Here is a 14,060-nt window from a genome sequence, read left to right as displayed (position 1 = left end):
GTTTGCAATGAATCATCAGGTTGAGACATTTCTACTCCCATACTTTTCATCATCATTCTAAGCTATCAATTATTTCTCAGTTAATTGAGCATTTGATTTTTAGAGTGTAGCGAGAAATCAGCATGAGGAACATGTCATCTGACGAGCTGCATAATAAAATTTACTTTAAGAAAGAACTTGATATCAACCTGTTTTGTTTTTTTTTAAGTACAGATTGAAATGTGGAAAATAGAGGAACTGAATTTAAACTGCCAGGTCTTACTCAATGTTTGTTTTTAATGTACTTTGGATTTGGAGGTTTGTTTGTTTTTTTAAACTACAAGAGCAAAATAGAAACTGTTGCTTAGATGTATTTGTCATGAGTTTTAAGTTCCAGTAGATGGTACTGTTGGAATCTAGAAAATTAAATATTTGGGGGTGGGGGGTAATTTGTATTTTAACAAGATTTAAAATTAACCACTACAATAAGTCAGCTAATTCTACGAAATTTACATCCCTAGTATCAAACCAGGTAACTTATCATGATATAAGTAAAATTATTTTTCTGAAATAGCATCCAACTACCAGAGATTACTTGAATTGCCTAGAGAAGCACAAGCTACATGAGTGAAGTGGCTCCAAATAGCTACTATTTGCCAATTAAAAACACTTTTTCATCAAGAAGAACACACTGCATATTATCAAAACTGTTAGGACAGGATATATGTAGTAAGCATTTTTCTCATAGGCTCCTACATAAAAGCTAACTTTTAAAGCATACAGTCCAAATGGTAATATTAGCCTGAATTCATAATAGCAATTACAATTTGAATGTTCTTTGAAATGGAACTATTGGAACATTACTCCAGCCATAGCCATCATAACCTTATTCCATATAACCTGGATAAATCTAACAGTGAAACAACAACAACAACAACAACAACAACAACAACTCCTCCTCCTCCTCCTCCTCCTCCTCCTCCTCCTCCTCCTCCTCCTCCTCCTCCTCCTTCTTCTTCTTCTTCTTCTTCTTCTTCTTCTTCTTCTTCTTCTTCCTCCTCCTCCTCCTCCTCCTCCTCCTCCATAATCCTATTCAATTGAATTAGTTCACAGTTTTAGTAAATAAATATTAATAATCAAGACAAATGAAACATAATACCTGTAAGTATTTAAAACAATGCCCTATGATATTTCAGAGAGCATACATATCCATAAAAACAGATTTTTAAAAGAGCATAACCGAGTCTTACAGTGATACACTAGAGCAATAGAAAGGAATTTAAATTCTTTAAAAGCTATCACCTTTGGAAAGAATAAAGGGAAGAAGGGAGCTGATTCCACAGTCACAGAATCAGATCCTTGAAAATCTGGATACTGGAGACTGTGACTGTGGAGCAAGGAAAAGAAAGAAGACCAAGATCAATCAAAGCTGTTACCATCCCTACTCATCATCCTCTTACTGAAGTGGGACTCTCAACTGGCAATAGTAAATAAACATATTCCTCCATATACTACCTGGCCAGCCACTTTAGATTAACAGAATGGGAGCCAATGAAATGGGTCCACACCCAATCTCTCTGTATACAACCTGTGTACAAGTTATACTCTATGTAAAAGTAGAGAACTCCCCTCCCTGTCCAAGGGTGATGGTGGAAGTCATTAAAGCCCCATACATGGGGGCATGATATAATGTCCCCTCTCTCTGTTTCTGTGCTTTGAGAACTTAAGGGAAAATGGACTGTATATACCCTTCTGGTAGCTTCTAGATATTCCTTCGCTGCAACCACTGAGGACCAGGACTGGGTAGCTCCTAAAGCTAATGCCCTGTGTATAGTCATCTAATATGTGAAGGCTCATGACTTCAGTTCCTGCTGGAGGGTTTGATAGGGTCTCATAGAATAACATCTGGCTACCCACATCTGATGAATCCCAGTGAGAATGAAACCATCATGTGGTCACTGAAACTTAAAACACCCACCCAACCTCTCTGCATATGACCTGTGCATCGTTCAAGTCAAAGCATCATCACAGATGCTTCCCCAGCTACCATCATGATATACTTAAAATGGATTTTCACAAGGGCTGCTTCCATTTATCAGTCTCAAGATTTCTAAGGGAGACAGACTTAGAAAGACAAAGAAAAGGTTTCTGCTTTGAAAACCGTGAGGATGGGTTCCCATGCATTTCTCTTATACAGTTTGCTTGGAATCTCACTCTTAAATCACACAGACCAGTGGCGATCTTGTTGGTGATGGAAATATTCATTTGTCTAAACATGGACTTTGAAACAAAGCTATATGACTTTTCTTCTTTCCTCTCCATGAAGATGATCTCAGTGATTGATGTTACTAGCCCTATCCACCTTTATTTTACTGGAGTGAATTGTTGATATGTACTGTTCACAAACCTAAGAATTAGCCTTCTTTGATAGAGGAGCAATATTCTTGAGTTGTTTTGCTTAAAATAACTTTTTCATTTTTTTTCTTCCCTTTCTAATATTTTCTCTTATTTTTGTGTAAATAAATATTAATACTATATTAATATATGTATGTTAATATGTTTTAACAAATATAATATAGAGTTTGTTACAAACTGTTAATTCACTCTACATGGTTTGTTGATACCTATATAATGTGAAATGTCCATATTTTTCCTTTTCACCACTGTTTTGCTTTCACTATTATTATTATTATAAATAAAGCAAAAATGTGCACATATTAGGCTATAAGGCCTGTGATATAGTATGTACATTTATGAAGATAGCCATAATCAGGATATTGTATCTACTGGAAAATTTGGATTTTTTTTTTAGTCTTTCCAGCACCTCTTTGAGAAGACAGCCCATGATGACAACATGATTTGCCATGTTGATTTGAACCAAGATGAGAGCTTGACTGAACCTAAGTTAGAGACTGACTACTTGAAAAGTCTCTGGAAATTCTGAAAGGTTGTGGGGGTGTAATGAAAGTGACTCTTTCATTGTTGTTACATTGTTGAAGTAATACTAATGACTGTAAATCTGAGAGTTAGAATATTTTTTTCTCCCACCCCTTTCATATGATAATCTCTCTCTCTGTGTCTGTGTATCTGTACATGTGTGTGTGTGCGTGTGCGTGCACATATATAAATTTTGTTGTATGATTTGTAATGAGTTTGGGCAAATAACACAATTCAAACTGAAGAAATCAAGGGGAGTGATGGCATCAAAAGTTGGACAGGTGTGCAGAAATTAGAGAAAATGGAGCTGTCCCTCTGGTCACTCTTCCTTCGTGTATCAGAGTCTATGCCATCCAATCAGCTTGTCTAATGATTCTATTAGTGAATGTCAGGTAAGCTCAATTTATCATTTAAGATTTAATTGGTGGATGAGAAAATATAGCTGCTGTATAGTTGGTTTAACTTAGCTCTGCCTACTTGGGTATTTGATAGCAATACAAGCTCAGACTAGAGGACTTCAGAAGAATGGTTGTGGTTTACTAGTCTTATCTGAAGACTCTTCTGCTTCACTGAAGGATTTGACACATCTAAAGTAAGGTTATAGGAGCAACATGAACATTTGTTGATACATTGTCTGTCCCATTGCCTAACAGCCTCTCTATCTGAGCTAGCCAGGATTATTATATGATGTAGAGAATCCGAGGTTCTTCAAGACTCAGAAGCATTCACATGTGGCTTCTTTGACACCTCCATCTGAGGACCTCATGACTTCCATGACAACCATGGGTAATTTTAATATGTCATTAGTCTCAGTATATGTCATCAGCACAGGGCATAAAGCAAAGCACCCTCATGATTTCATCTTTAAGCACTGTGTAAAAACTGAATGGGAAGAATTTGTCATCACTCTGTTGTCACAGTCAAATTATTTTCTGGTGAGGATTGGATTGATAGCCATCAGACTCACTTGTAGTAGTGAGGTGTCCTTTAGAATGATCCACTTATAAGGATTTGTGAATTTCAGAATACTCTGGAAGAGTTTCTGGGTGAAAGGTTTGGCAATTGCATCAAAAAGCATTTACATAATCTTGAAATGAATGTTGAGGCATTACTTTCACTGAACTATACTCCATGAGAAGGGATGTCTTTTTTCTACTATAAGTAGATCACCAGAATTAGACGGCTTGGATTTGCCTTGACAAGATGATCTGTGATTCATCTTAAGGCAACACAGTTTGCTTTGATAAGATTGGATTGCCTCCAAGTCTTGATTCCAAGTTCCTAAGTGTTGTGCATGAGCAGAAGCCTATTTCAATATTTCTAATAACTTACTGGAACTCCAGGAAGAGGCTTCAAAGTGAAGTGAAGGAAGCATTTATGAAGAGGAAGTTCAGAAGTGAAGGGAAGCCCAAGCTTTGACTATTTTCAGACACAGGTTGCCTGGCCACAGTGTCTAAATCTATGTTGGATTAAAGCAATTTGCTGTAGTTGGGGGCCACTCTTAAGTTCAATCAAAAAACTGTATAATGCAGGCATTACAGCAACATTTTTTTCTGGAGGAGCTGCGCCAATTTCCAGTTTGCTGCTGAACTATGTTCAGTGTGACTGTGACGATTTACAAATCTATATGTGTGTTAGGACCTGATTATAGCTCCTTCTGTCTTATGTATCTGACCAGGCATTTAGATCTTTTTGAGAGTACTAATCTGCTAGAAATTTGATGCTGCCACCTGAGAAAAGCCATTCTTGATACCAAGCCTATTGAATTCCCTGCCTATTCTGTTACAGTTGACTCTTAATGTTATAGATGCTTGTTTCCAGTTCAAAATACATCCTTTCTTCCAAGGCTTGTGGTCAAATGTGGCTTGTGTATCTTTTAGTTTTTTTTAATCTGAAGTTCTCTGTAATGGGAGCTTTTGTCCTGCATATTTTTTGTACACTTTTTGGTATTTTATTATTTTGAAGAGGTGGATATTTTTAGGTTTCCCAAAATATTCTTCTGGTTTTCAGAGGGGTTTTTTTGTGTGTGTGTGAAATGTTATTTAATTTCTCGTAAAATTTAACATATATTGTATCTTTCTTTCGGACTGTTTTATGAGACCAAAGTGGGACAGGAATCTTTAAATAAAAATAAGTATACTAATGCAAAGGGCTCCTTTCTGGAATTCGTAGGTCAAATGGTTTTTCTGCAGAAGTACTCACCCCTTCACCAAAATAGTAAGCTCACTCTTAGTTTGCAAAGATGAAGCAGTTTTATTGTAATGTATTGGAAGCAAAATACAATTTCCTATAATTTGAGATTAATTTAGTGACAAAGTTCTTCTATTCATATATACAGCATGGAATTCTAAAGGTCTTCACTTTTGTAGCTCATCCATCTTTAGGAGTTCTTTAAAAATTATACTTTTTCCCCATTAGTTTAGCAGCCCCCATGTTGGACTCTGTTGAAGGCTAAAGGGTCATCAAATTATTCTTTGTATCAAAAGTCTGACCAAGTTTGAATGTACCATTCAATTTCTCTGACAGCAAAGCTGCCACTTAAGTGGTATTGGTGTGGGAGAAAGAAAGATAATCTGAAATCATTCTCAAATATAGTTGGTTAAAGTAATTATTTTGCTTTTCAGAGCAAGAAGGAATGCTACAATAATATGATATATGTATGCATCCTTTACATATGAAATGCAGGCGCATATTATTTCTGTGTAAGTTGGTTATCAGAACTGGTATATACTCTGTGTCAGACTTTAATCAAATGAGAATGGCAAAACATGTAGAAAATAGGACATTTTAAAAATAGCTTTTTTCCAGTGCCAAATATTAAAATTATTTGGATAGAACTAATGGTTTTAATTAGAATATGCTATTGGTAGATTCACAAACATTTACTTAAGACTGTGATCACCATGAGAAACACAAACTTCAAGTGGACTTTAGCATCTTTACATAAAGTGCTTCATGAAATTAAACAGCCTGTTTATATCATGATATATTGGTGTCAGGATGACCATTTAACTGCTTAGGAAGAGCCATAAAAATAAAGACAATGCCCACGTAAAATGCTGTTTAGACTAACCTTCCTTTTCCCTATCCCTTAATATTGCCTGATTAAGAGCTCTGAAGAACTTTAAAAAAAAAGTTGTTTCATTATTTCATTACATTTTAGTTGGTTGTAAGAAAGATAGCATTCAGCTATGGATTTGAGATGTTTTCCCCATGGAGCAACATGGGTATGATTATTTTTATAGGTACCTATCTAGCTTTCATAATTATAACCAGGAAACATATTCAAATGGAAAAATTACCCTATTTTTGAACTCCATTCACATCTTTCTGAAGCTTGAGTGGTCCCACAATAACATCTACATTCTCCTGATCATCCGTATCTCTCTTTTTTCTAATTAAGCATCCTTGGTAGCATCGGGATGAACGATCATCTGCCCTACACACTACTAATTTACATCGTATATAAACTGCATTGTGCTGGTTAAGGAACTTAAAGGAGTTGAATTGGAAACGAACAATGTTGTTCCTTGGTGAGTACAGGTTTCTGTAAGTAAAGTCTCGTGGACATCTGAAAAATAAAAGAAATTGTGGTGTCAGGTATGCCTAGATATTCACTTCAAATACTTTATCACAGTGTAATTATGTGTGTAATTACTAAATTTCTGTAGTAGATGGACTCTGTTGAGTACTAAAGAATGATAGGAAAAACCAATGATAATTGGGATATCAGAAGGAATAAATGAAACCCAAATTTGAGGCTTGTGAAAGCACCTCAAGATTTGTAATTGGGAGGGAAAGTAATATGTTATTAGTACAGAGGACTATAAAGTAATAGCAAGACAATGGCCCTGTAGTAATAATTATTTTTGTACAAAGTGTATGAAATAGACCACAATGCAAAGAGAATTTGGTCAAGTAATTAGTATACATTTTGCGTCTACATCATTCAGCCCATAATGCCCCTTTATTCTCCTCAGTTTCTGTATAAGAATTATTTGATATTAATGCAACATAGCACTGTTTTGTTTAAAATGAGGTAACTGTAATTTTCAGATGAGCCCTGTAGTTCTTTCTATACTGACTTAAGAAATATGACATAAGAAGGAAATCTAATTTAGAATTTATGTGGCTGAGACAACAGCAATTTTTCTGGGGCACAACTTAGGTTACGGTTGTTATATATTTAATACATACTTACCCACTTCTGATTAAGTCATAGGTCAGGGTTGTAAAATCATTATTTGTTGGAGATGCGATACAGGTGTCTAGAAATAGTACAAGTTTTGGATCAGAACTGTGAAGAGTCGCTTGGAGATATAAATTCTGGTTGAGTGAAACATAGTATGGTGATGTTCTAATTTTATCAGTGAATGATAATGATGAATAGAATGCCAGAGATACATTGTAATGGCCAGTTTGCTTTTGAATAATGTCAATTGCATTTTGAGCAACAAACATAGTCTCTACAACAGTGTTCTGCTTCATTTCACACAAAACATGAAATTGAAAGTTTTTCTTTCTTGTAATAATATAATCAGAGTTGGATGTCTTGATTACATTGTAGTAAACTATAGTGTCATTATTCTTCACCTAAAAGACACAGAAAAAATGAAAAATTAATCAGCAGATTAATGGAATGCCCATTAAAGTCATCGTTTTAAAGTTACTAATATTTCAGAATTATAATAACAAAAGCCATGTTACAAATACAAAATATTTCAGCAGTCAGTGCAGTCACAACCCTGGCTTTTCCTCACCTGGGATGATAAAATAGGAGGTCATTCTCAGAGACATAAGGACATCAATTCTTTCTCCTTTCTAAAATCCCCTTTCTTATTTTAATTGTAATTTTCATAGCATCCAGTCAATGTGTTTAAAGTTAAGCACAACTTCTAAATCCAATATTTGAAATTAATTTTAAACTTACATTTATTGTTGTTAAGGATAATATTAGTTCAATTTAAAATTAAAGCCAGAGTTAATGCAATAAGCATTATTGAGATGTTGGATGTTTTATTGTTGGAAGAAGGAAGGAAGGAAGGAAGGAAGGAAGGAAGGAAGGAAGGAAGGAAGGAAGGAAGGAAGGAAAAAGAGAAGGAAGGAAGGAAGGAAGGAAGGAAGGAAGGAAGGAAGGAAGGAAGGAAGGAAGGAGAAGGAAGGAAGGAAGGAAGGAAGGAAGGAAGGAAGGAAGGAAGGAAGGAAGGAAGGAAGGAAGGAAGGAAGGAAGGAAGGAAGGAAAAAGAGAAGGAAGGAGAAGGAAGGGAGGGAGGGAGGAAGGGAGGAAGGGAGGGAGGGAAAGAAAGAGAAGGAAGGAAGGAAGGAAGGGAAAGAAAGAGAAGGAAGGAAGGAAGGAAGGAAGGAAGGAAGGAAGGAAGGAAGGAAGGAAGGAAGGAAGGAAGAAAGAAAGAAAGAAAGAAAGAAAGAAAGAAAGAAAGAAAGAAAGAAAGAAAGAAAGAAAGAAAAGAGTTAAGGCAAGAAGAGAGACAAAGCAGATAATAACAATTAATTCTCACCCTTCTCTCTGTGTTGCAACCATAGAATGGTATAGCAAAATAAACATAATCTCTTGTAATTTGAGCTAAACATGAACTATCGGAAGAGTTCAGGTAAACTTGCGTTGCATTATAGCCAACTGAATTGAGATAATATATGCTGATCCATGCACGCATGTATCCTTCAGAGCATGAAAGTCCTAAATGATAACACAGAGAAGCATTAAACAAAATACAAATACATCTAAGCATTAATATTGTTTTAATTCCTGATTCTGTTTGTGAACCAAGTTCAACTAGTTAAGGAATACCTCTTCTATCTAGCCAGAAAGGGAGACTTTTTCACTTTGCCTGATAGTAAAAGTATCCAGATCAATAAATACATATGAAGAAAGTGAGCTCATCAGAAACAATCATGAAATTACTTCATCTTATTTTCAGGAATAAGTGTGTCTGGGAGAGATAAATAAATTTTCGTGTCTTTTTTTTTTTTTTTTTAAGATAACCACTTCACAGTTCAGTACTACAAACCATCCAATCAGTTGATCAATTCTTGGAGTGCTTAACATCAGTGAAAGAAGCTGATCACTGTACTCTCAAAATATATATATGTACATGGATTTTTGAACTGACGTGGAATATCACAAGCATTAATACAACTAATTGGCTTTAATGAAACTTGTATTACTTTACCTAGGATGGAAACTTCTATTTATCTCTGAAAACTACATGATTGATTTTAAAAAATGCTCACAATCTATATCCTACCTGAAGTAGCTTCTTTGTGTACCAGGTTGCCCATAATACAATACTTAGCTATAGTATTGTATTGTCATAATATATTCCAATCAAAACTAAGAAGTAAATTGTACTGTCATGCCACAAGTTCATATAACGAAATCCCTACTATCTTTTCATAATTGTGTCAAAGGATAAATGGAGAGCTTAAACCTTCCTCAAACTATTGTCCCAACACACTAGGTTGGATAAGACAGTATTAGACAATTTGGCCAGATAAGTTATGTACATCTGATTCTAGGATTCCTCAGATTCTTACAAATATATTTCACAACTGAGATTTTAGAAAAGAAAAACCACACTTCTTGAATCTGTAACACAAACTGTGAAAATGAAAACACAACAAAAGTGAGAATCTTAATTAAACTGGTGATTTAAAAGGTAAATTTACAATAGTCAACATACCTTTCTGTAATATGAAAGTGACAAGGAGAATATTAAAATATTTAACTATATTTCTTTTTCTTTTTTATTGATACGGGATTTTGGCCATAGGATAACAAGTTCACATGCAACCAAGAAACCCTATAAATCTGAATCTAGAGTCAGAGCACACACTGGGGCCCAACTTGAGGTCTTACCAACCAAACGCATGAGACAAAGCCATGGGCAAGTACTGTACATTAAAATTATGTTTGACATGTCAAATTCATTACACAAGTCACATACTATTGGTCTGATAATCTGCTTTAATATCTCTAGGACAGTGTTTCTCAACCTTGGCAACTTGACGACATGCGGACTTCAACTCCCAGAATTCCCCAGCCAGCCATGCCGGCTGGGGAATTCTGGGAGTTGAAGTCCGTACGTCGTCAAGTTGCCAAGGTTGAGAAACACTGCTCTATGAACTATAAAGGAAATAAATGTAAGATTTGCTGAGGAAAACTGAAGATTTCAGGGGCTGCTGAGATAGATGTTCAAACTGCTGCACTTCTAATGAAATGCCTTTTGTAAATTTCAAAAGTAGACTTCTTAGGAAAAAAGAAATAAGTCTATTATCTGAGTCCAGTTTTAGAGAGTGCCGAGGGATTTACCTTAATCTAAGAGGAAAGCTGATTTGGAATCAACTATTCATTAAATTATTAAGCAATTATAGCAGCGTTGGTCTGTGAATAGAACCGTTGGATTAGGCTCATGCTGAAATTCACTCAAAATGATATTCACGATTGCTGTGCTATCTAATGGTACTAATTGATGACTTTAGTCTCTTGCTTGATTTTAGATATACGAGGGGTGAAAGCCTAATGTTTCTACATCTTAAGCATACAATCCTTTGCAGGGTAAGAAACTACTTTCTAGTCAAATTACAGTGAAATGCTAGACCCTGGCCACTCCGAGAACACACTACATATGACAGCACTAACTCATGAATAGATCTTTAAACAAAAGCAAGGGAAAACTTGAATCTGCTATCCCTACTGCAGTTGTGATCCAAATCTGGTGGGCAGGGAAGGGTAAACCCATCTTCTCTAATGCATTTTTTTTTTTTTTTTTTGCAAAGCAAGTAAACGTGCCTGATTGACATCATATAGTGGATTAACACCCCACCACCACCACTTTCATGCCATAGTACTTGCAGAAAACCTGGGGGCTTCTTCTGGGCTAACATTTAACTGTGATCTCAAGTGACAGGTTTAACACTTTACAACTCATCACCTAAATAAACAATGTCAGTGGAAAAGAACACTGTCTTACTTGTATCATTAGTAGCAGAAGCTGGTGTGGTAGTAAGTCCACTTGGTTCTGTGAACATAATAAAAACAATTAGCGTTAAACATGCTGATTATTCCTTTCATCCAATGATATACTAAAAACATCTGAGACTGGTTTATGATGAGGCTTCTGCTGAAATACAGTAAATACAGCTAGGATTACACCAGTTCTGAAAAAGCTGCACTGGATGCTTATTTCAAGAGATTAGTGTTTGCTTTTGAAATCCTAAATGGCTTGAAAATAAAGATCTGCATCTCATTTGCCATTCTATTTTTGAACTTAAAGGAAGGCATTTTTCCAAGTACCTTGAACACATGATGTGACAACTAGAGAGAGTCTTTTCTATTGCATCACCCCAATTATGGAATCTTCTGTTTGTGGAGATACAACCGGTCCACAGTAACAAGTTTGGCTCCATCTTGATATGGGGTTGTGTTCTGCTGTGTTGCATCTAATGCCTTTTCCAATTAATTATATTATGGCTACATTGGGTTGTGTTCTTATTTTGTTTCATTTAATGAAATATCATTCATTTAACTTCAGAAAGTTCAAACATGGTAAAGATGATTTTGTATATGTAGATAGGATGCAGAAATGATGCCATATTCACATGAACCAATGGCCCTACACATGTCTATAAAACTAAATAGATGCTGGTTTTAAATTATATTGAGTCCCTAAATTACATCATTAACATGATACAGGTTAAACAAATTAGAGAAATAGAGACTCTTACCTTGTGGAACAGAGTAGTAATGAGCAGAGAACCCATTTCCTGAATAACCTGAATCTCTGTGCAACACAATAGCCATTGTGTTGGAAGTTGATGAATAGGTATAGTTGAGATAGATGTCAGAACAAATTTTTCCAAGTGGATATGAACCATATGGGGGTCCATCAAAAATCTCAATATATTCTGTATCACAATCCAGACTGTACAGAGATAGATTAAGATTTTATTCCTTATCTCTTATTATGCCATCATTTAACAAAGAAATAATCACATTAAGCCAAAAAGGAGTACTTAGAGTCTCTTTTAAGAGGAGTATTTACTGTAAAATTGTAAAGACATTATTTTACTGGAACCAAGCTGAATTCTGTAAATGTTGAATTAGTTGGTTAGTTTTACTCATCCCAGATGTGTATCATATCTGTTAACCCAGTCTGGTCCATTCTTGAGTAGTAATTGTTGTTGATATACACCCTGAATATATTAGGGGGGTTACAAAATCATAACCACATTTATTAAATAGATAGAGAGAAAAAGTTAAAAGAATAATTCAACTTACCTAATAAAAGAGAACTTGAGAACTATGCGTTCAGAGGACCTCACTTGAATTTCCCAGACACACTGCACATTGGTGTGATTTCCAGGATAATAAGGTCCAGAGATGGACCCATATGCATTTGAGAGGGTGCCCCCACACTGATTTGCTAGAAACCACAAAGCAAAATATTGTGCATGTAAGGCAAAAGGAATTTTCTATAAAAAAAATAAAGGTAGATTATATTTCCCTTGCCATCCATCCCTCTTAATTTCGTTTTGTTATTAAATCATAAGTCAAGTTATAAGTCCAATAATTGTTTTCCATGCTGACATTTCAGAAACAAGCTAGAATATTTGGTAATTTGGAATAATATAGCAGAGGCATAATCATTGATATACTATTTTACTTTTGAACTCAATTAACTAGCAGAATCTGTATGGCAACTATAGTGCACTGTTTTTATGCATATTTTTATTTTAAAAATAGCAGATAAAGTAGTATATATAGACATCTAAGGCAAAGTATCTGAAAAATGCCCAGTGTAGTCAGAATTGGGGAACACCATCTATAACAGTTTCACAATATTGAAAGATATAACTAAAATGCCAACTTTTTACAATATACACATTTGCCCAACCCTTAGTTAATCGGTTTCCATATCCATTTTCACCATAGATGTATTTTGTTTCACAAACTAGGTTTTCAGCACAGCATTTGTCCTGGATCTCAAGTTAATATTCAATTATAAGAGGACTAACCAATAAAAGCATAAACTGTGATAATAAATGTTTACTGGAGACACTTATAGAGAAGGTTGGATATGATTGTCTTCTGTATACACACACATATTTCTCCTGTTTGATCTAATTCAGATGATTTTACTTAGGAATTTCTACAGACTCCATTTTCATACTTAGCAATATAAAAACAGAAAGATGTTCCTGGGAGCAAAAAGCAGCATTTGACTGTATAAGTCTAGGAATTTCTCCTCATAACTGAAATGAGAAAAAGATGGCTGCAGTCCTCCATTAACTAAATTTGGGAAGCACGTGGAGATTACGTTATGATCAGAAATACCCATTGGAAATAAATATATTTGAATAAACCTTGGGATGCAGACTTATTATTGATTACGGTACAAGTATCTTTAGCTTCTGATAGGAAAAAGCAAAATTGATTAGGTTTCATGGGATCAACAAATAGCCGGCCAGGAACATGCAAGTAAAAATAAAAATGAATTCATGTGGAGAGCCACAGAGATGACAGTGACAGTTACATAAACCAAAGCTTCCTTTAAGCTCTAGAAACATCAAAAGGGTGAGGAAGAAGCTCAAGTTGACTCCTCCACTGTAGTATGAGAGGGAAGGAGGGGAGTCTTCAGTCAGGATTTCAGGAATCTGTTACTATGGCCTATATCACTATCGTCCCACTTGGTCTCCTGATCTGGCTTGTTTTGAAGGGCTGATATCAATCTTGAAAGCCTGACTGAGTTTTGCGCTCCCTGCCTCCCTCCATGCTATAGAGAGTTAGGGGGAAGATAATCTGGACTTCTTTTTAAAGCTTTTGCTGTTTCCCGAGCTTAAAGGAAACTTTTGTTTAGGTAACGGTCAACGCCTCTGCCCAATTTCCCCAGGGTCACCTCTGTGGCTCTCTACGATTATTGATAGGTGTAAATTGATCATCAGTTCTTACAAACCCTATGTGTAATGTGAATAATATAGAGAATGTCAATAGCCATTGTCCCAAATTGACAAATGAGGATTTGAGATGCAGACTTACTAGGGACGGTCTCTGTCACCACAGGTGCAACTGTTACTTCAGGTGGGACAGGAGCTGTTAAGAAATCAAACTTGGTCAAGCTGTGGAACAT

At 35.5% G+C, this 14,060-nt stretch overlaps 2 protein-coding genes across 4 annotated transcripts in view; both read right to left on the bottom strand.

Annotated features, from left to right (window-relative positions):
* Positions 1-14,060, bottom strand: part of LOC103059544 (scavenger receptor cysteine-rich domain-containing protein DMBT1-like) — a 47,095-nt gene that overhangs the window by 21,916 nt on the left and 11,119 nt on the right. The window contains exons 8-13 of the mRNA XM_088132587.1: positions 13,970-14,049; positions 12,212-12,356; positions 11,659-11,855; positions 10,905-10,952; positions 8,433-8,611; positions 7,321-7,509 (exon numbers count right to left, since the gene is read on the bottom strand). Coding sequence (XP_087988713.1) covers positions 7,321-7,509; positions 8,433-8,611; positions 10,905-10,952; positions 11,659-11,855; positions 12,212-12,356; positions 13,970-14,049 — 838 coding nt within the window. The remainder of the gene's footprint in view (positions 1-7,320; positions 7,510-8,432; positions 8,612-10,904; positions 10,953-11,658; positions 11,856-12,211; positions 12,357-13,969; positions 14,050-14,060) is intronic.
* The window catches only part of LOC103053181 (putative DMBT1-like protein), a 38,115-nt gene continuing 29,213 nt past the window's right edge, over positions 5,159-14,060 (bottom strand). For all 3 annotated transcript variants that reach the window (XM_088131898.1, XM_088131901.1, XM_088131899.1), the window contains 7 exons: positions 13,970-14,023; positions 12,212-12,356; positions 11,659-11,855; positions 10,905-10,952; positions 8,433-8,611; positions 7,118-7,509; positions 5,159-6,487 (listed from right to left, as the gene is read on the bottom strand). The gene's annotated coding sequence lies outside the window, so the exon portion shown is untranslated. The remainder of the gene's footprint in view (positions 6,488-7,117; positions 7,510-8,432; positions 8,612-10,904; positions 10,953-11,658; positions 11,856-12,211; positions 12,357-13,969; positions 14,024-14,060) is intronic.

The sequence above is a fragment of the Python bivittatus genome, unplaced genomic scaffold, assembly GCF_059951505.1.
Source record: "Python bivittatus isolate LINGU-HERP-01145 unplaced genomic scaffold, Pbiv_v1 ctg000980_np1212, whole genome shotgun sequence".
In the NCBI taxonomy this organism is placed as follows: Eukaryota; Metazoa; Chordata; class Lepidosauria; order Squamata; family Pythonidae; genus Python; species Python bivittatus.
Note: the sequence above shows the minus strand (reverse complement) of the source record. Positions and strands in the feature narration are given on the sequence as shown.